Source organism: Stegostoma tigrinum, chromosome 9 (genome assembly GCF_030684315.1).
Source record: "Stegostoma tigrinum isolate sSteTig4 chromosome 9, sSteTig4.hap1, whole genome shotgun sequence".
In the NCBI taxonomy this organism is placed as follows: Eukaryota; Metazoa; Chordata; class Chondrichthyes; order Orectolobiformes; family Stegostomatidae; genus Stegostoma; species Stegostoma tigrinum.
This window is the reverse complement of record NC_081362.1, coordinates 40364187-40385334: the sequence shown is the minus strand read 5'-3', so window position 1 is coordinate 40385334 and position 21148 is coordinate 40364187. Positions and strand designations below refer to the sequence as shown.

At 42.0% G+C, this 21148-nt stretch overlaps 1 protein-coding gene across 6 annotated transcripts in view; it reads right to left on the bottom strand.

The window, feature by feature from the left end:
• pde10a (phosphodiesterase 10A) overlaps window positions 1-21148 on the bottom strand; it is a 479754-nt gene that overhangs the window by 44345 nt on the left and 414261 nt on the right. For 5 of the 6 annotated variants that reach the window (XR_009446146.1, XM_059648492.1, XM_059648493.1 and 2 more), the window contains 2 exons: window positions 18510-18665; window positions 67-239 (listed from right to left, as the gene is read on the bottom strand). Coding sequence is in view for 5 of the 6 variants with exons in the window: in XM_059648492.1 (XP_059504475.1) it covers window positions 67-239; window positions 18510-18665 (329 nt within the window). In the remaining variant the exon portion in view is untranslated. The remainder of the gene's footprint in view (window positions 1-66; window positions 240-18509; window positions 18666-21148) is intronic. The other variant, XM_059648495.1, reaches the window with a different exon arrangement.

Sequence of the window (21148 nt, the reverse complement as noted above, 5' to 3'; positions counted from 1 at the left end):
AATTGTTACAATTTCTACGATGGTTTTCTAACATTTAACTTCAGTTTAAATATAGGAAACATTTACCTGTGGGTTTGATTGTTGATGTCCAATGCTCCTGCCTGTAGCAGGTCACTTATCTGCTTCCTATTTCCAAAATATAGTGCAAGATCAGTTGCAATGATGGCTTTCCGAATGATTTCAAGCAACTGCTCATAATCATCAGCATTCAGACTGGAGAAGATATTATGCCCTTCCAACTGGTGGAAATAAAAAATTCAATAAACAGTACAGAAGCTAATTTTAACCTTTACCACTTTACTGGAAATTATTTACATTTATTTTGTCCTTCGGATTTCATCTCTCAGAAAATGCTTGTGTTTAAATATTTCTGTATGGAGAAATTGGTCTAAAAGCAATTAGATTGCATACATACAAATAAAAAAAATTCACTTTTTGCACCCAGCCTTAGGTTCCCCTATGCCACCTGTACCATGTGTTGAATTTAGATTTCCATCAGACCTGGTTCTACCATTCCTCCAACAATTACATTAGTCACCTTGATCTGTTGGAAAATATCAAGTCAGCATCATTTCTGTTTCAAGTTCACTAAATTAACTATATGCAAACTTAATTGAACCGAAGTGTGAACTCCTGTGGACCTGCAAACTTGATTGCTGCTACATTTGATTGCTTGGTAGAGCTTTCTTTCACAATGTCCGAATTCTCCTTTTCATGTCTTCTATATCCTAATGGTGTATTTTTAAAGAGAAGACTGATATATTTGACTCACATTTCTCCCCACCTTAAATTCACACAGCAAACTTAAGAGTCTCCCTTCACTGTCTAATTCTGTTTTATTAATATGAAGAATGTTTTTTTCACCTAATCCATCAGATCCATTGCTCATGGATATCAAAATGTACAAAAGGTGCTATGCACAGCTCCCCAAAGACTTTAAAATGTTTGCTTCCTGCTCATTTCACCATTTGAATTTATCTTATTTTCATGAAGTTTACTTCTCTTCTTTGGGGATCTGTTAATTTCACATTATCACTACGAAAGATTATCAGACTCTACCTGCAAACCCCCAGACCTACTGAACTTCTAGCAATAGAGTCATACAGTATCGGTTTCCTAAACTGAAGTAATCCCATTTCCCTGCTTTTAGCCCATATCCCTCCCCAGTCTTGATTGGACTATCTTACACGAGGGAGCACTAATTCTCTCTCCATTTATTCCACAGATTATCACTTTCTCAGGCAATATTTCAGACCGTGTGCAAATACTTTCATCTCTTACTATTACAGACTGACCAGCTCCCATATCCCTAAATATTTTAACTTCTTTATCTACTCCTCCTACTGTAACTGAGTAAACTTTACCTGCACCGGTGAAGTCTTCGAAAAGATCAGCCATAATCTTACTATCCAGCCCGTTGCTAGGCTGAGCACTCTACTGCAGCTCCTTGGCTTCTCTTGGGTTTTCCTTCTCTGCCTCAACTAACCCCACTGATTTAGCCTCTTTGACCACATCCTTTTTCCCAGCGCCTTTCTTAAACCACAGTATCGTGACTTTGTTTGACGCACATTATTGCAGTGAAAACACCAGAGGTCCTTCACCTCTTTTCCACCCTCTTGGGTTTCTTTTCTCACATGTGGTGCCCAGCATGATCTTTTTAGTTTTCATTGAATAATCTCCTTCTTTCCCAATTTTTATCCCTCACAAAATGAAATTGCTGTCAGAAGCCAGATTTTGATTTATGCACTAATGCATATTCATCCACCATCCCTGCAGCTGTTCTTACCGTTTGAACTTTATTTTCCTCAATATGAGTTCTTACCATCTCTGGAACTGAGTTTTTAAATTCCTCCAGCAGAAAAACTTCACTAAGAGCCTCGTGTGTCTTTTTTTTAATCTAAATACTCTCATCCATCCATTGGAGTTGTTCTGTTTAATCCTTTCAAACTTGATACAAGTCTGACTTGATTCCTGCCTTAAATTTCTCAACTGTTGTCTATATGCATCTAGTACCAATTCGTAGGCACTCAAAATAGTGTGTTTTACTTCTTCAAATACCTCACCAGCCCTGCCTACCAACTTGGTCTGAGTTAACATCACCTATGTTGTCTCTGACCAGTTCATCTGTTTAGCCAATTTCTCAAAGGAAACGAAAAAGGTTTCTACTATCTTTTTCATCAAATTTTGGTAATGTTTGGACATATTTGTATATATCCTTGCCGGGCCTTTGGCTACGATGGATTTACTCATCATCATTACCCTCCTCACTAAGCCTACCTTCTACCTTCACTTACATCAACTTTCCTGTCTAATTTTCAAACTTCTGAAGTTCAAACTCTCTCTCTTTTCTCCTTTCTTCTGCTAGGGCCTTCCTCTGCTTTTTTTTCCTTCGGCCAGAGCGATTCTTTCCCTTTCTCTCTCCTCTGCTCTTAACCATAATTCAGACACAGTTTCAGTTCAAGCTGCTTCACCTGCAATTGAATTCTCGCCATTTCAAAAAATTCTGACGGCGTTTCCAGGAAATTTAGATGTTGAACTATTGCTGTAATTACCTCTCCTTTTCTGACAAAGGCAACCCCAACACCAGCCTGTCTGCCAATTCCAACAACCTTGCCTTGCTCACCTTTTGTAAAACCCCCAAAGTCACTTCTTCCACCCCTAGAAAACTCTTAGTGACTGAAACAGCCATTACACGCCTTTTGATTTAACTAACAAGCAACCAAAATTAAACAGATTTTCCACTTCTCACTTAAGTTTTATTTAAAGATCTCAGACATGAATCTCCAAGTTTGTTTAAGTTTACTGGTACCTCTTGTACCCTACATCAGTTCAATTCTGTCCACATCCCAGATGAGCCCCCAATCTGTTATAAACCAGAGGTTGACTCCCCACCAAACTAAAACCGAAACACCCAAAGAGCACCACCTTGCCCTATATTCTGTAAAAAGGAGCGTGAAAAGTGGTGTAACCTGCTTTCCAGCAACTTCTAGTCATTAAATAAAAATGAATCCCTGACACTCACTTTAAAATCAACAAGTAACAAATTTATCTAACTCTAACAGGAAACAAATTAACTAAACTATTCTCAAACTGAATAAATCCCTTCTAGCTACCAACCATTCTTGAGTAAAGCAAGATTCTAATGATATGCTGTTCCGATAATTACAAGTCTCATGTACATATAAAAAAATTTAATCTCTCGAAATTACAGCCAGGTTGTGTGTCTTCTGGAATGTTCTGTGACTTCTCCATCAATTCTTCTGTCAGGAATATTAGCTAGTTGTGCTGTTGGTACCATTGTTGTTTAGATGGTGCTTTTTCTAAGATACTGAGGAGGCTGTGAGACCCAGTGATATCCTCTCTCTCTCTGAAAGACAGAGCGAGAGAGAGAGTGAGAGACAGAGACAGAGACAGAGAGCCGAGGGCCTTAGCTCCGGTGTATAGCAGCTAGTCCTGTAGTCTTTTTCCTACTGCTCCCTTCTTTTTATACCCTTGATGACATATCAATATTTCTTACAATAGGATTGGTCCTATGTTGTCAAAACAATCAGACGTAATCTTAACAGATTTTTGGTATCTAAACTACCAGGTTCAAATTGATTGGCTAAATTCAAAAGCTGGTTGGTCGTCTTGATAAAAACTGCTACTTGGCCTGCTAACCTTACAGATTTTTGATACAAATGTTTCAATGCAGATGCTCTCTGTGTACTTGCAAACTTTCAAGCTGCTGTTCATAGACATTCATTTTAAATCTCTAAACACAGAAAAAGCATATAATCTTTTAAAGGGACCTCACAATGCTGCCACCCCCTAGCACTTTACAAATACCAAATTCTAACTTACTGCCTTCCAATCCACAAGTACTCTACCCAACTTCGCAACAACTCTGAGCTTACAAGCCAAATTATGCATCACCTTGGAAGATTTGAACTAATTCATTTTCACCAGTACAGTTTTCAGCAAACTATTCAGCTTCGAATCTTGCTCCTGAATACCATCGATAAGTCAGGATATTTTCAAAGGCTTTAGCAGGATCCAACGGTATGCAATGGTATATAAGATACTAACAACAATAATGCAAAGTCCAAGCCCATTCCAAAGTATCTAACTTTTTCTTAATTTATCCTGGAGTTGAAACTTCTTTGTTTTCATGTATCTGGCTTAGCTACCACACCTTCTCTAATTTATTCCTTCTTCATAACAAAAGCCACTCTGACCCATTCACCGACTTAATTCCTTAAAATTTAATCAGCTTCTGACAGAGCACATGCTCTTAGTTTCAATCAACAGAATGCAGTCAACCTCGATTCCTCATTCAGTTTAATAGCTGAAAACATTCATCTTTCTGTTCCTCATGCTTGCCAAATTGCACAACGATAATACTTCATCAAGCATGTTGTGGTCAACACTTTTGGTAGGGCCTAGGATGGATTTTCTCACTTGTTCACACATCTTTCAACTGAGTACGTGTATGAGACATGTTGTGCGAGGTGAATCATCCTGGACAGGTGGCCAGGAAGTTCTTACCTCCGTGGGACCTTGGGGATCGAAGGTTCTGTCACCATATTAAAAGACAACCAGATAACGCTTCACTCGCTGCAAACCTGCAGCATCACTGGAGCCTGAATTAGTTATCCCCATAACTTACGGAGAGGTCTCAGACTAGGCAGAAACTGGCTGCGAGGTTTAGCAACACTTTGCTGGAAGTTTGCTCTAGCTGTCCTCAAAAGGTGGTTTTCTTTGCCAGAGATGGTGATAGGAAGTTTTCCCGTTAGATGCAGGCGACCTGGGCTGACTTCACATTGCAGATCAGCATGAATGCCCCTCACCAAAAGAACCCAGATCATGTGCAGGAAGAGGATGAATCCTGCATGAGTAAATGGCACCATTCACTGCAAGCTGCCACTTGTAGATAGACCGCTCAGTGTAGTTATGCAACTGCACAGGCATATGATCATTAGGTGATCATCTGTAGAGTAAAATACGTCCTGGAGAACAGCGATCATAATATGGCAGAACTCAAGAGTGTTTCAAAGGCTAGAACTTGGGTCAGAAAGGGTGCTGAATTTAAATAATGGTGCCTACAAGGGAATGAGAGCAGAGTTAGCTGGAGTGGACTATTGCTGAACAATGACAGGCTTAAAAAAATCTAGATTATGATAGATTCACAGCAAAGTTATATCTCAGTCAGGAAGAGGATAAATTGACCACGTTTAACCTGAAAAGTACAGGACAGTACCCAATCAAGGGAAAAAAAAACACACCATATGACAAAGATAAGTGGCAAATCAGTATTGTGAAAGTTTTAAAAGACAACAAAATATGACCAAAAAATAATAAAAAGGGAGAAAATAAACTGTGAGGATAAACTAGGAGGTAGCATAAAAATGGACAGTAAGGGTTTGCTTAAATACAGAAGAAATGTAAAGATAGGCAACAGGAAATAAGGGCAAGGGAAACAAACTAATATTTTGCATCAACCTTCATGGTGGAAGACAATTATACTTAATTCATGTACTAAATAATCAAGAGGCTAAGTGGTGGTAGTGGGGAGGAGGAAATAATCAAAATGATGACTGAGGAGTCATTTTTAATCTGCCAGAGAATTCTAAAAACGTCACTACTTTCTGCAATAAAAATTCATGTTGAGAATGTGAGGGGTGCAAGTGGTGTCAAGCAGCAATATTGGCTGATAATTATAAACTAAAGCACAAAATTAAATCTATTTTTTGACACACCATAAATTCAACAGGAATAGAAAATGAGAGAGTGAAAGGAAGGCAAGCATCCTAGTTAAAGAACGGATAGCTGGGAATACGCCAACATTTCTCAATGTATCTGAAGAGACAGTACTGAGGACGCAGATGGAAATGAAAAACTAAGCTGTTCCGTTGTAAAAAGGTGGAACACATTCAGAGAAAAGCCATGGGATTTATTGGCTTTCATAAGGATGAGTTGAAAAGGAAACTCAGAAGAAAAGAGCGACAGATCAGTGTGTAGTTTTAACTACAACTAAAGGACCAGAGGTATATAATGTTGTCAATGCAGAAAGTACACAGAATCAGATGAGAAATTTGAAGGGTTTTTTAAAGGGAAGATAGCCCCTTTTTCCTCAATGAGAGCATCCAATGCCATAACAATACTAAGAGATACAGAGGCTACTCAAACTGTCTTGCTGGAGAAAGATTTAGGTTTTCCTCCAGATTGTTAATTGAAAACCAAAGTGTCAGGAAATGGGATTTGTGGAGTGTATATCCCAGTTCCAATGTACAAAGTCTCAAAGGAGTGTGACATTTGTGTGGACTAGTGGCACTTGAGATAGTTAAGAAATTACCTGCAGCTGAACTTGATTTATTCTCAAGGAATGATGTGGCAGGCGTTTAAGTTAGAGCTTCACGTATTATTACACAAAATCCAGTTAAGTCTACGGGAATGGAACAATTGTAGGATCAGATTCCAGGTAGTTTTCCATCATGTATAGCGACTAGAGCAATGGCTAAACAAAGTCCATCACCAGAGATCACAGTAATATTGCAAGGTGATATTAGGTTAGCTGAAACACTATTTAAGAATGAGGATAATTCAAAACATGTATTTGGCATGTCTTTGTTAATTGAGGCTCAGAAAACAGATTCAAAGTTAAGAAAATTAGCACAGGCAGCTCACACTGAAGCTGAGGTTGAAGGAGTTCCAGAGTGTTTTCATATTAAAAATGGAGTTCTGATGAGAAAAGGGAAACATTCTCATAGGCCTGCTGACAAAGAATGAATGGTTGTTTTCAAACAGTGGTAACCGCCCAGATACTGTAAGAAGACATTGCCATTATCACAGGAAGTTCCAATGGCAGGGTATATCAGAATGCGGAAAACTCAGGCATTGATAAACAGGTAGTTTACATTGCCAAGACTTCCGAAACACATTGTGCAGTTCTGAGAAACATGGCATTCACGTCAGGTGGTGAGAAAACCTCAACACAATTAATCCAGCATCTTTAGGGCCTTTACCAGTTTTTGAAAAGCCATTTAGTTGAATGTTAGTAAGTTGTATCGGATCATTATCAAAAACAAAGCAGGCGTCAGCATTCCATTACAATGACAGATTATGACAACTGATTCCCAGGTGGTGTTCCTTCATGAATAATTACAGCTTAGGCAGTGGTAGAGAAGTTCACACAGTTTGTTTTACTTATTATGGGCTACCAATTGATAAAGTCTGGTCAGGGTTCTAACTTTATGTCTAAAATTTTCCAGGAAATCATTAGCAGTGTGGGGAAAAAGCAGTTGAAATCAATTGCATATCATTCACAAACACATGGAGTGTTGGAGAGATACCATTTGTCTCTCAAAATCATGATTAAGGTATGCTGTTGCAAATGTTCATGGGATTGGTGATAAAATATTAGACTTTTTACTATTTTCTACCAGAGATTCTCCAAATGAACGTACTAGGTTTAGTACATTTATGATTTATGGTCATGAAATTAGAAGTCCATTAAAATTGATTAGGCAGAATTTCTTGGACCAAAAGATTCTAACAAAATCAAAAATTGCTGGAGAAATTCAGTAGGTCTGGCAGTTTAGAGAAAGCAGAGTTAATATTTCAAGTCTAATGGCCCTTCTTCAAAAGTCGTCCTCAATGCTGATTTATATATCCACTTTTCTAGAAGAACTCAGAGGGGGCATATAGGTTACCACAAGAGCATCTGGAAGTTTCACAGGCAAAGACGAAAAAACTGGGCAGATAAAATGTTTTATTGCTGAATGCTTAAGTGGGAGATGAAGTATTGGTATTGTTGTTTGTGCAAGGTGAACTTCTTACAGTGAAATTCAGTGGTATAAACAAACTATTTAGGAGGGTTAGTAAGGTGATTTAGCAAGTAAATATCCCCGATTAAAAGCAGCAGCATTGGTTATGTCACATAAACATGGCAAAAACGTATCATTGGAGGTAAGGTGATTACGACGAAAAAGTATGTCAGGTGGTATAGTGGAAAATGCTGGAGATAATAGTGAGGTAGAAGGAGAGGTGGACAGCTTGACTAGCTAACAGAAATACTGCGACAGTTAGACACTATGCACTCATGAACAGAGGGGATAGTGGGAGGATCTTGTAAGACTACTGAGAAAGTATAAAGAAATCTGTAGAGATATACCTGAATGCTTGGCATGATGTGAATGGAACAGTAATTTGGCTAGGATATATCATAGGATAAGGACAAATGTTGCTCCATCAGTTTGTTCCCCAACTGGAATCCGCAGATGAACCAGGAAACCTATTGCCTGCTGAAGAACAGGCATGTGGTGTTCAATTCAGACAACCCTGAAATTTACAGGATAAGACCTCTGTAAGGCCATTAGACATGCCAAGAGGCAATATTGGACTAAGTTAGAGACCCAAACTAACCACACAGACACTTGCCATGAGTGGCAAGGCCTACACAACAAAAAGGGCTATAAAAAGTAGAACAGAATAGTCCACCAAAATATATCCCTCTCTGATGTGCTCAATGCATTTTACGCTTAGTTTGAACAGAAGGTCAGCGAAACGGTGTCACCTAGCCTGATAGCCTTGGATGCACCTGTTCCTTCAGTCACTGCTGCAGACGTCAGATTGGCCTTCATGAGAGTGAACCTATGGAAAGCAATGGCCCAGGTGGAGTCCCCAGCTCTGCACTCAGATCCTGTGTGGACCAGCTGGTGGGAGTATTTGCTAACATCTTTAATGTCTCCCTTCTACAATCTGAAATCTCCACCTACTCCAAGAAGGCCACCATCATCCTGGCGCCAAAGAAAACACATGCAATGTCTACTGTGCAGTGGCTCTGACTTCCATAATGACGAAGTGCTTTGAGAGGTTAGTCATAGCTCATTCCAACTCCAGCCTCCCAACCTGCCCCAAACCCTTGCAATCATCCCTGGAACATCTGGATAATAAGGATACTTAGGTCAGGCTTCTACTTAGTGACTACAGCTCTGCCTTCAGCACTATAATCGCAAACTAATCTCCATTTTGAGACTTAGGTCTCTGCTCTGTCTTCTGCAACTGGATCCTCGTCTTCCTGACCCACAAACCACAATCAGTGAAGACAGACCACAGCACTTACTTCACAACAATCCTCATCACCAGGTCTCTACAAGAATAGGTACACAGCCTCCTACAGCACTCTCTGTACGCTCATGACCGTGTGACCAAATTTCTTCCGAACTCCATCGTCAAGTTTGCTGATGACACTACTGTTGTAGGCTGGATATCAAACAATGGCGAGACAGAATACAGGAAAGGGACAGAGTGCTTAGTGACGCGGTGCAGAGATAACAATCTATTCCTCAATGTCAGCAAAACTAAAGAGCTGATCATCGACTTCAAGAAGCAGAGGGGGAAACACCCCTCTCTACATCAACAGAGATGATTGAGATCATCAAGATCACCAACAATCTGTCCTGGGCCCCCCAACGTTGATGTGACAGTCAAGAAGGCACAACACCACCTCTTCTTCCTCAGGAGGAAGGAAATTTGGCATGTCCATCAAGATTCTCACCAACTTTTATAGATGCACCATAGAAAGCATTCTATCTGGATGCATCATGGCTTGGTATGGTAACTGCTCTGGCCAGGACCGTACAAAACTATAGAAAGTTTGGCGTATGCTGAGCAGGAGCAGACATGGGAAGGCTGAGAAAGGGAAGTAATACATTTGGGTGGTTGCTTTACTTGAAACACCACTTAGGTAGTGTCTCCCACCCAAGAAGAACCTTCTTGAACAAGGGGACATTTGCTCCAGTCTTCTAGCACTATTCCTGGAGACAATGATGACACAAGGATCAAAGCCAAAGCTCTGCAATCTCTTACCTAGCTTCCCAGAGAATACTAGGATAAATCCCATCTGTCCCAGGGGACTTATCAAAAAAAAACAAAAAAAAGGTTCTGAGTGCCGATTTGGTAAGGTTACTAGTTTCTGTTTTTTTCAATAGTCTGTTTGGGAATTTAGAACAGTGGGAATGGATGTTAGGGCAGCATCATGCTCTTCCTGTAGAATGTGGGAGGTAAGGGTCACCACTTGTGTCTCCACTGACTTCATCTGCGGGAAGTGCACCCAACTCCAGCTCCAGCTCCTCAGAAACCGCATCAAGTAACTCGTCCTGGACCTGGAGCTGGATGAACTTCAGATCAGTCGGGAGGCTGAGGGGGTAATTGAGAGGAGTTACAGGGAGGTAGTCATACCTCAGGTACAGGAAAAAGGTAGATCAGTTAGGTATGTCAGGAATAAAAGAATGACTGGAGTAAGATTAAGGCCAGTCAAGGACAGTAGTGGGAAGTTGTGTGTGGAGTCCGATGAGATAGGAGAGGCACTAAATGAATATTTTTCGTCAGTACTCATGCAGGAAAAAGACAATGCTGCCGAGGATAAGACTGAGATACAGACTACTAGACTAGACAGGATTGAGGTTCATAAGGAGGAGGTATTAGCAATTCTGGAAACAGTGAAAATAGATAAGTCTCTTGGGACAGATGGGAGTTATCCTAGGATTCCCTGGGAAGCTAGGGAGGAGATTGCTGTGATCCTTGTGTCGTCATTGTCTACAAGAAGAGTGCCAGAAGACTGGAGCAAATGTTGTCCCTTTGTTTAAGAAGGGGAGTAGAGACAACCCTGGTAATTACAGAGCAGTGAGCCTTACCTTGGTTGTGGGTAAAGTGTTGGAAAGGATTATAAGAGGTAGGGTTTATAATCATCTGGAAAGGAATAATTTGATTAGGGATAGTTGACACAGTTTTGTAGGGGCAGGTCGTGCCTCACAAATCTTATTGACTTCTTTGAGAAGTTGACCAATCAGGTGGACAAGGGTAAAGTGGTTGATGTGGTGTACATGGATTTCAGTACAGTGTTTGATAAGGTTCCCCACAATAGGCTATTGCAGAAAATATGGAGGCATGGGATTGAGGGTGATTTAGCAGTTTGGATCAGAAATTGGCTAGCTGTAAGACAACAGAGGGTGGTGGTTGACGGGTAATGTTCATCCTAGAGTTCAGTTATTAGTGGTGTATCGCAAGGATCTGTTTTGGGGCCACTGCTGTTTGTCATTTTTATAGTGACCTGGATGAGGGCGTAGAAGGATTGGTTAGTAAATTTGCAGATGACACTAAAGTCAGTGGAGATGTGGATAGTGTGGAAGGATGTTGCAGGTTGCAGAGGGACATAGATAAGCTGCCGAGCTGGGCTGAGAGGTGGAAAATGGAGTTAAATGCAGACAAGTGTGAAGTGATTCACTTTGGAAGGAGTAACAGGAATACAGAGTACTGGGCTAATGGTAAGATTCTTGGTAGTGTGGATGAGCAGAGAGATCTCGGTGTCCATATGCATAGATCCCTGAAAGTTGCCACCCAGGTTGACAGGTTGTTAAAGCGGCGGACGGTGTGTTAGGTTTTATTGCTAGAGGGATTGAGTTTTGGAGCCATGAGGTCATGTTGCAGCTGTACACAACTCTGGTGCGTCCGCACTTGGAGTATTGCGTACAGTTCTGGTTGCTGCATTATATGAAGGATGTGGAAGCATTGGAAAGGGTCCAGAGGAGATTTACCAGGATGTTGCCTGGTATGGAGGGAAGGTCTTATGGGGAAAGGCTGAGGGACTTGAGGCTGTTTTCGTTAGAGAGAAGAAGGTTAAGAGGTGACTTAATCGAGACGTACAAGATGATCAGATGTTTTGATAGGGTGCACAGTGAGAGCCTTTTTCCTCAGATGGTGATGGCTAGCACAAGGGGACAAAGCTTTAAATTGAGTGGTGATAGATATAGGACAGATGTCAGAGGTAGGTTCTTTACTCAGAGTAGTAAGGGCATGGCATGTCCTGCCTGCAACAGTAGTAGACTCACCAACTTTAAGGGCATTTAAATGGTCATTGGATAAACATATGAATGATAATGGCATAGCGTAGGTTAGATGGGCTTCAGATTGGTTTCACAGGTCTGCGCAACATCGAGGGCTGAAGGGCCTATTCTGCGCTGTAATGTTCTATGTTCTATGTTCTAAAGTTGTGAACATAGCCCAGACCATCATGCAAGCCAACCTTCCATCCACTGACTTCATCTACACTTCTTGGTGCCACAGAATGGCAGCCAAAATCATCAAAGGTCCCTTCCAACTGGTCATAACCTCTTTTGTCAACAAGATACAGAAGCTGAAACACTTGTACCAGGAAGCTTATTCCCTGTTGTTATTAAGTTCTGAATGGACCTCTCAAATTTCAAATCTAACACTGATCTTGCTTTTTATGCATCTTCTTAGCAGTCGTAACTCTGTATTCCTCACTCAGTTCAATTACCCTATAAACCTTTCCATGTTAAGATCTGCCTGTACTGCATGCAAAACAAAACTTTTCGTTGTACTTAGATATATGTGACAACAATAAATCAAATCAAATCTTAGATAACAAAGTGTGGGGCTGGATGAACACAGCAAGCCAAGCAGCATTTTAGGAGCACAAAAGTTGATGTTTCGGGCCTAGACCATTCATCAGAAAAGGGGGATGGGGAGAGGATTCTGAAATAAATAGAGAGGGGGAGGCAGACTAAATATGGATAGAGGAGAAGATAGGTGGAGTGGAGAGTATGAATGAGGAGGTAGGGAGGCAATGGGTCAGTCCGGGGAGGACGGACAGGTCAAGGGGGCGGGATGAGGTTAGTAGGTAGGAAATGGAGGTGCGGCTTGAGGTGGAAGGAGGGGATAATTAAGAGGAAGAACAGGTTAGGGAAGGGGGACGGGCTGGGCTGGTTTTGGGGTGCAGTGGGGGAAGGGGAGAAGGGGAGAATTTGAAGCTGGTGAAATCCACATTGATACCATTGGGCTGCAGGGTTCCCAAGTGGAATATGAGTTGCTATTCATGCAACCTAAGGGTGGCATCATTATGGCACTGCAGGAGGCCCAGGATGGTCATGTTGTCAAAGGAATGGGAAGGGGAGTTGAAATGGTTCGTGACTGGGAGGTGCAGTTGTTTACTACGAACTGAGCGTAGGTGTTCTGCAAAGCAGTCCCCAAGCCTCCGCTTGGTTTCCCCAATGTACAGGGTGCCACACCGTGTACAGCAGATGCAGGATACCACATTGGTGGATGTGCAGGTGAACATCTGCTTGATGTGGAAAGTCATCTTGGGGCCTGGGATGGGGGTGAGGTAGGTGGTGTGGGGACAGGTGTAGAATTTCCTGTGGTTGCAGGGGAAAGTGCCGGGTGTGGTGGGGTTGGAGGGGAGTGTGGAGTGGACAAGACAGTCACAGAGAGAGTGGTCTCTCCAGAAGGCAGACAAGGGTGGGGTTGGAAAAATGTCTTTAGTGGTGGGGTCGGATTGTAGATGGCGGAAGTGTCGGAGGATGATGCGTTGTATCCGGAGGTTGGTGGGTTGGTATGTGAGGAAGAGGGGGATTCTCTTTTGGCGGTTATTGTGAGGGCGGGGTATGAGGGATGAGGTGCGAGGAACACGGCTGGGGGCATTCTTGACCACTGAGGGGTGGGGGTGGGGATCTTGAAGAACGAGGACTTCTGGGATGTGTGGGAGTGGAATGCCTCATCCTGGGGAGCAGATGCAGCAGAGGCGAAGGAATTAGGAATAGGGGATGGAATTTTTGCGGGAAGGTGGGTGGGACGAGGTGTATTCCAGGTAGCTGTGAGAGTCGGTGGGCTTGAAATGAACATCGGCATTTTCACCATGGACGTCCAGTCCCTATGCACCTGCATTCCCCATGCAGATGGCCTTAAGGCCCTCTGCTTCCTCCTGTCCAGCAGACCTGACCAGTCCCCCTCCACCAACACCCTCACCTGCCTAGCTGAACCCGTCCTCACCCTCAACAACTTCTCTTTCAATTCCTCTCACTTCCTACAGACTAAGGGGGTGACCATGGGTACCCGCATGGACCCAAGCTATGCCTGCCTCTTTGTAGGTTATGTGGAACAGTCCCTCTTTCGCACCTACACGGGCCCTAAACCCCACATCTTCCTCCGTTACATTGGTCACTGTATCGGCGCCGCCTCATGCTCCCAAGAGGAGCTCGACAAGTTCATCCATTTCATCAACACCTTCCACCCCAACCTTAAGTTCACCTGGACCATCTCCAACACACCCCTCACCTTCCTGGACCTTTGTCTCCATCTCAGGCAACCGCCTACAAACCGATGTCCATTTCAAGCCCACTGACTCCCACAGCTACCTGGAATACACCTTCTCCCACCCAACTTCTTGCAAAAATTCCAACCCCTATTCCCAATTCCTTTGCCTCTGCTGCATCTACTCCCAGGATGAGGCATTCTACTCCTGCACATTCCAGATGTCCTCGTTCTTCAAGGACCGCAACATCCCCCCGGCAGGGGTCAAGAACGCCCTCGACCGCGTCTCCTGCATTTCCTGCAACTCATCCCTCACACCCCGCCCCCGCACTAACCGCCAAAAGAGAATCCCCCTCGTCCTCACACACCACCCCACCAACCTCTGGATACAACGCATCATCCTCCGACATTTCTGCCATCTACAATCCGACCCCACCACTAAAGACATTTTTCCAACCCCACCCTTGTCTGCCTTCCGGAGAGACCACACTCTCCGTGACTCCCTATCCGCTCCACACTCCTCTCCAACCCCACCACACCCGGCACTTTCCCCTGCAACCACAGGAAGTGCTACACCTGCCCCCACACCACCTCCCTCTCCCCCATCCCAGGCCCCAAGATGACTTTCTACATCAAGCAGATGTTCACCTGCACATCCACCAATGTGGTTATACTGCATCTGCTGCACACGGTGTGGTTTCCTCTACATTGGGGAAACCAAGGGGTGGCTTGGGGACCGCTTTGCAGAGCACCTATGCTCGGTTCACAGTAAACAACTGCACCTCCCAGTCGCGAACCATTTCAACTCCCCCTCCCATTCCTTAGACGACATGTCCATCATGGGCCTCCTGCAGTGCCATAATGATTCCACCCATAGGTTGCAGGAACAGCAACACATATTCCACTTGGGAACCCTGCAGCCTAATGGTTTCAATGTGGATTTCACCAGCTTCAAAATCTCCCCTTCCCCCACTGCATCCCAAAACCAGCCCAGCTCGTCCCCGCCTCCCTAACCTGTTCTTCCTCTTACTTATCCCCTCCTCCCACCTCAAGTCACACTTCTATTTCCTATCTACTAACCTTGACCCGTCCGTCCTCCCCGGACTGACCTATTCCCTCCTTACCTCCCCACCCATACTCTCCTCTCCGCCTATCTTCTCCTCTCTCCATATTTAGTCTGCCTCCCCCTCTCTATTTATTTCAGAATCCTCTCCCCATCCCCCTTTTCTGATGAAGGGTCTAGGCCCGAAACGTCAACTTTTATGCTCCTAAAATGCTGCTTGGCTTGCTGTGTACATCCAGCCCCACATTTTGTTATCTTGGATTCTCCAAGCATCTGCAGTTCCCATTATCACTTATCTCAAATCAAATCTTGACTGTTTCAGACACCAATAATCACAGACTGAATTAGAGAGCAAAACATTTGTGTTTTATTGTCAATCTACAGCATAGTAGTTTCACCTTTCCCTCTCCAGAAGCGATCCTTCACTGGGAAAAAATTAAACTTTTTTTGTAATTAAACTTAGCACAAAATTAATTATTCACCTTATTAACAGTTACAATTCACAAAAGGTAATGCAAAGAACCCAGTCTTTTATATTTGAAAACCCACCACGCAAACACACTGAACAAACAAACTGAAATCTAAGCTGCCATTCAATGAGATCATAGCTGATCTGATAAACCTCAAATCCACTTTCTTGCCTTTTCTATATAATCCTTGCAGCCTTGAATATACTTAGAGACTTAGCCTCCAAAGCTTATGTCCTTTTATTATCTCTCATCATTAAATCACTCAGGTTTCCAGTTAAGAACCAATTTACATGCAGACTGTTCATGGTAGTGCAATGACACCAAGAGGGAAAGGTAGCAGGAGACAAAATCAAAATGGAGTTGGAGGGGTGGATCTGCCATTCTACCCTGCAGTGCCCACCTCTCTATAAAGTCAGTGAGAATATTGGTGGGCACTACATGCTGCCTCTCCACACAGACACGGGCTCAACTGTGGCTGTGGAAGAGTATCAGGCAGTCAAGAACTGTGGCCCTACCTCACTACCCAATGCCAGGGACCGTTAATGGCTAATTAGGCCGGGCCTAGAAGCAAACCTATGAGGAAGTATCCCGACTTGCCTGCTCCATTGAAACTACATCCTTTTCCTCTCTTCTTCGAGCTTAGTCCTTAAATACAAAGTTCATGAGCGTCACCTGTTCCCAGTCAACCGGAACTGATCTGTGTGAAGGGACCTGCATCTCTAATTCTGCCAACTCCCACAGTGACACATACATATTCATTCTCACATCAACATTCAGCCCTTCATTCACTCAAGCCCTCCACTCCTACTCAGCTCCTGAATCACTTATGAGCTCCCTCCTATTCTGATTCCTACACATTCACTCATGTCTTCCCATCACCAGTCAGCTCTTCATTCACTCAAGCCTTCAATTCCTATTCAGCTCCCCATACTCTCACTTGTGCCATTCTAATTCCACTGAACTTGCATTCACTCACATGCCCTCTAATCCCCTCACTCACTTATCATCTCATCATTCTCCCACTTTCTCTTCTACCTTGGATTCTCCATTATGCATGCACGTGGGAGAATTAGACTGAACAGCAGTGGTCATCAAGGACCAAAGCTTAGGCTCTGGATGCCGGCTCCACCTTGCTTTTCCCCATCTTGGACGGTCATCTACTCATCCCCATTGTCAGCCCCACTCCCCCACCCTACTAACAATAAGATATTTCTCAGCCACCACCCACACTCATCCCAGTCTAAGTGGCATTGCCTTTACTCCTGGAGTCAGCATCAAGTGGAAAAAAGTGCTATTCAGGCCATATATTGGAGCAGTAGCTTTGTAATGACTGATCATCAGCAAAAACTAACAAGTCAGTCAGATTGGCAGCAGACTAACAGAAAGGAATTGAATTTCAGCTTCCCAGGCCAAGCAGAGAATAATTTCAGAACTTGATGTGCCTCTAAACTTGAGATTTTCCTGAAGGGTATTTTTCAGTTACATAATACTAGCATGTTTTGTTGATTAGGGGCAAATTATTGACAATATAAGGTGTTTAATTCATTGTGATCACAAAAAGAATATTTTACTACAATGTTAAAATGTATTACTTTGAGTGAGTGAAACCTAAAAGAAGTGCAAAACCATAGACAAAGCCCTTGAACATTGTAAACACAGATGAGTCAAAGTCAATTTAGGATCAATGGCTTGACAATTCTGTTTGGATTTGACAGAGTTAGAAATGCAGGTCTCTAAGGTTCAAACAGAAAAGTTCCAAAGTTGACTAAGCGGTGTCATGCATTGGACTCTATGCTGAATACCTGAGATGGTTCCCCCCCGCAACCTCCTCCCCTCACCACCTTACTGTTGATGTTCTGCATTGCCCTGAATAGCTTTGCCTGTAAATTAGTCAATTGGTAAATGCAGGTGATTTCCTGGTGGTGGTGGTTAATAGGTAAAACAATACCATAGTTGATGGGAAAAGAATGACAGTTACATCAGAGCCCTTCAGGATATTAAAGAAGTCTCAGTAGGAAAAGACACTCAGACGGTGTGTAAAGGCATTTCTGGATAGAAAAACAAAACAGCTGAATCAGGTTTAGTTTGTGGCACAGTGGTAGGGTTCAACTCTTCAGCTATAAGGTCTGGGTTCAAGTCTCACCTGTTCATTGGATGTGTCATAAACTGTTTGAATCTGTTGACTTAATAAAAGGCAGTGCCCTTGCCCCTGTTGGACACTGCTTGTTATATTGTTTAATTAGTTATTTGGGTGATTAGGTGCTTCTTGTGAGCAGTCCTTGCAATTTGTTAAAATATTCAAATAGATGATTAGTGGTGAGGCTTCCAATTTTTTTTTGAAAGAAGAGTTGAGTTCTGAGGGGCTCTTGAATATAAAATCTAAGTCCATACCGCTGGTGGGCAGTGTTCATTACTTATATAATAAGATTTCAGTGATTTGATGATGGGCTTTCTTAAAATCAACAGCTTGGTTAACTGCTCTAATGGGCATTGTTTGATAATGTTATTTATTAGTTAATTGGGTGATTTGGTGGTGGGGCTTTCAAAATAAAAGAGACGAGTTCATATCCAGGAAGGTTATTGGTTTTCAGACAAGTAAGGGGTCAAGGAGGTAAAATTGGAAACTGACCCTTGTGATAAACTATAGATAACCAGTAAAATGTTTTGCTGCTTAACTGAACACGTGGAGATCAGTATATGAAACAAGCAGTCCTACAGTTTGAATGTTTTGGCAAAGAATAAGTTAATTAAAGATGAATCTATTTGCCCTCTGGGATGACATACATATAGACTTTAAATATCACATACAATTGACTTATTGCAAGAGATTTTCTATCAGCACTGTTTAATAGTACTTCAGAAAACCACATCCAAGGTAATCCTACCTGCAAAATAGCAACCGTCTGCGAGAAGTGATGCTGCTCCATTGTGGAGGTAGAATATAAAGCAGCTAGTGGGTGATCAAACTTATGTAGATAGCTGTTCGTGTAACCTCTATGATCTAGGTCGTGACACAAGCAAGCCACTAGAAGACCTTTCCGCTTTGCATAGAAAAAATATATGGAAAACAAAACAAAATTGATTACAATTCCACTCTTGACTAATAACAGCTCTACCAATTTGTTGTGAAATGTACTTTTGGCACAGAACAATTTAAAAGCAGCTAACAGAATTTTAAAAGTAAATTAAATTGCAATCATTAATCATAAAAACAAGTTTCATACAAACCATCTCAATAATAATAGATCTGTTTGGTAACTGGTTTGTTTTTAGCATGTGTATGAATAAGATTCGTATTGGTATCTTAAATATGTTTTCTTGAACAACTGTTGAACTTAAGTACTTGAGATAACAAAGCGTGGAGCTGGACGAACACAGCAGGCCAAGCAGCATCTTAGGAGCACAAAAGCTGACGTTTCGGGCCTAGATCCTTCATTCTGATGAAGGGTCTATGCCCGAAATGCCAGCTTTTGTGGTCCTAGGATGCTGCTTGGCCTGCTGTGTTCATCCAGCTCCACGCTTTGTTATCTCAGGTTGTCCAGCATCTGCAGTTCCCATTATCTCTAACTTAATGAGTATTGTTTGGCAGATGGGGGAAATGAGTTCGACACAGCTACACAACTTTAACATAGCACATTTGTTACTGTCAGATTCCTAGTTCTTCGTAGTTTGGAAAAGAACCAAAATATTCTGGAAATACATGGCACAAAACACAACACTCGAAAAAGGAAACTGCGTTACTGCAACCAACAACAAACTGTCACCAGAAAATTCCAAAGGTAAAAATATTTTCTTCAGATACAGAAGAACCTGCTATGTAATTTCCACATTCTGAATTTGCCTTCAGCACTTGCCATTTCAAGAAAATTCAGATTGAAGAACAAAACTACATCAAGTTAAATTAGGATTCTTTATACCAACTGCGTGAAAACCATAATCCAAACTTTATTTCATTTGCTTTTTCTCCCCCTATTTTCCAAGTACACGGTCAGTTTCAATCAGAATCACTTTCAATCATTGTGTCACTTCACTGTACAGCCTGGAAGTGCTGACTTGTAAGACAACAGTTTACTGCACCATAAACTTTTTCTAAAGTTATCTGTTTGCCCTGTGTTCTGCTACTACAAAGGTTCAATTTGTCTTCCCTTTTCTACTCAGAGTGCATAATAAAGAATTGTGCCAACTCAGGACAAAGCCACCCCCGCAACGGCTGCACTTTTTAGCAAAGGTTGTATTATTCCCTTTGGTTAAAACAGAGTACTTTCCTCAAAATGGTGAATGAAGTTGTTTCTCATCAACATGTGTGAACACATTATGGCACATTTCCACGGCAGATGGGACATGAAAATACGAGGTTGTGCACTTTGGCAGGAAGAATAGAACAGTTGAACAGTTTTTAAATGGAGAAAGCTATGTACAGAACAGAGAGATCTAGGAGTCCTTGGCCACGAATTACAAAAACTAACAAACTAGTTCAACAGGCAAATGAAATACCAGTCTTTATTTCAAAGGGGATAGAGCATGCAAATGGCAGGTGTTACTAAAACTATTCAAGACAATAGTCAGACCATAGATTGAATACTTTCTGCCAAAGTGGACAAACCTAAATTTTCTCAATTATACTCCATCTAACAAATTTTTGTCCATTTGCTGAGCCAATTTATATCTATTTGCAGACTCTTTGCTTTTCTGCTTGCCTTGCATCATCTGCAAATTTAGCTACCATAAATTTGGTTCCTTCACCCAAATCATTAATATAAAATGCAAAGTCAAGGGTCCAACACTTATCCATGTGGCACTCCACTAGTTATAGTTTGCCAATCAAAAATGACTCATTTATCATGATTCCTTGCTTCCAGTAAACTAACTAATCTTTTTTCAAAATCACTTTATGCAGTAGTCTTTGATGTTTCACCTTATCAGATGCCTGTTGGAAACCCAAATACATGACATTTACTGGTTCCTCTTATTCACTCTGCTCTTCGTTTTCTCAAAGAACTCTAGTAAATTAGTCAAACACAATTTGTCTGTTACAAAAACATATTGACTCTATTTGATCATATTATGATTTTCTAAATGCCCTATTACTGCCTCTTCAAAAATGGGTTCCAGCATTTCCCCAGTGATGGAGTTCAGGTTAAACGGCTTACAGTTTCCAGTTGTCTGTCTCTGCCTGTTTTTAATAGGGCTGCTTAAACGGTAATTTTCCGATCAATCGGGACAATTCCAGATTCTACAGAATTTAGAAGATTACAACCAATGTACCTACTATCCTGTAACCACTTAAGAATGCATGTTGCAATCCAACATGTCCTTGTTTCTTTACCATTCCACCTTTTAACCCATTTTCCAAGTGCACTTTAGCCATCTCTAGCTTTATGCATCTGTAATTGCCTTTGTTTAAGGTTAAACACTTATGTTAGTCCCTTTAGACACATGTTCCTCAACCTCAAATTGAATGTGCAATTTTATCAGGAGGCTCTTTTATTACCTAGCCATTAATTAATTCAGTCCCATTACACAA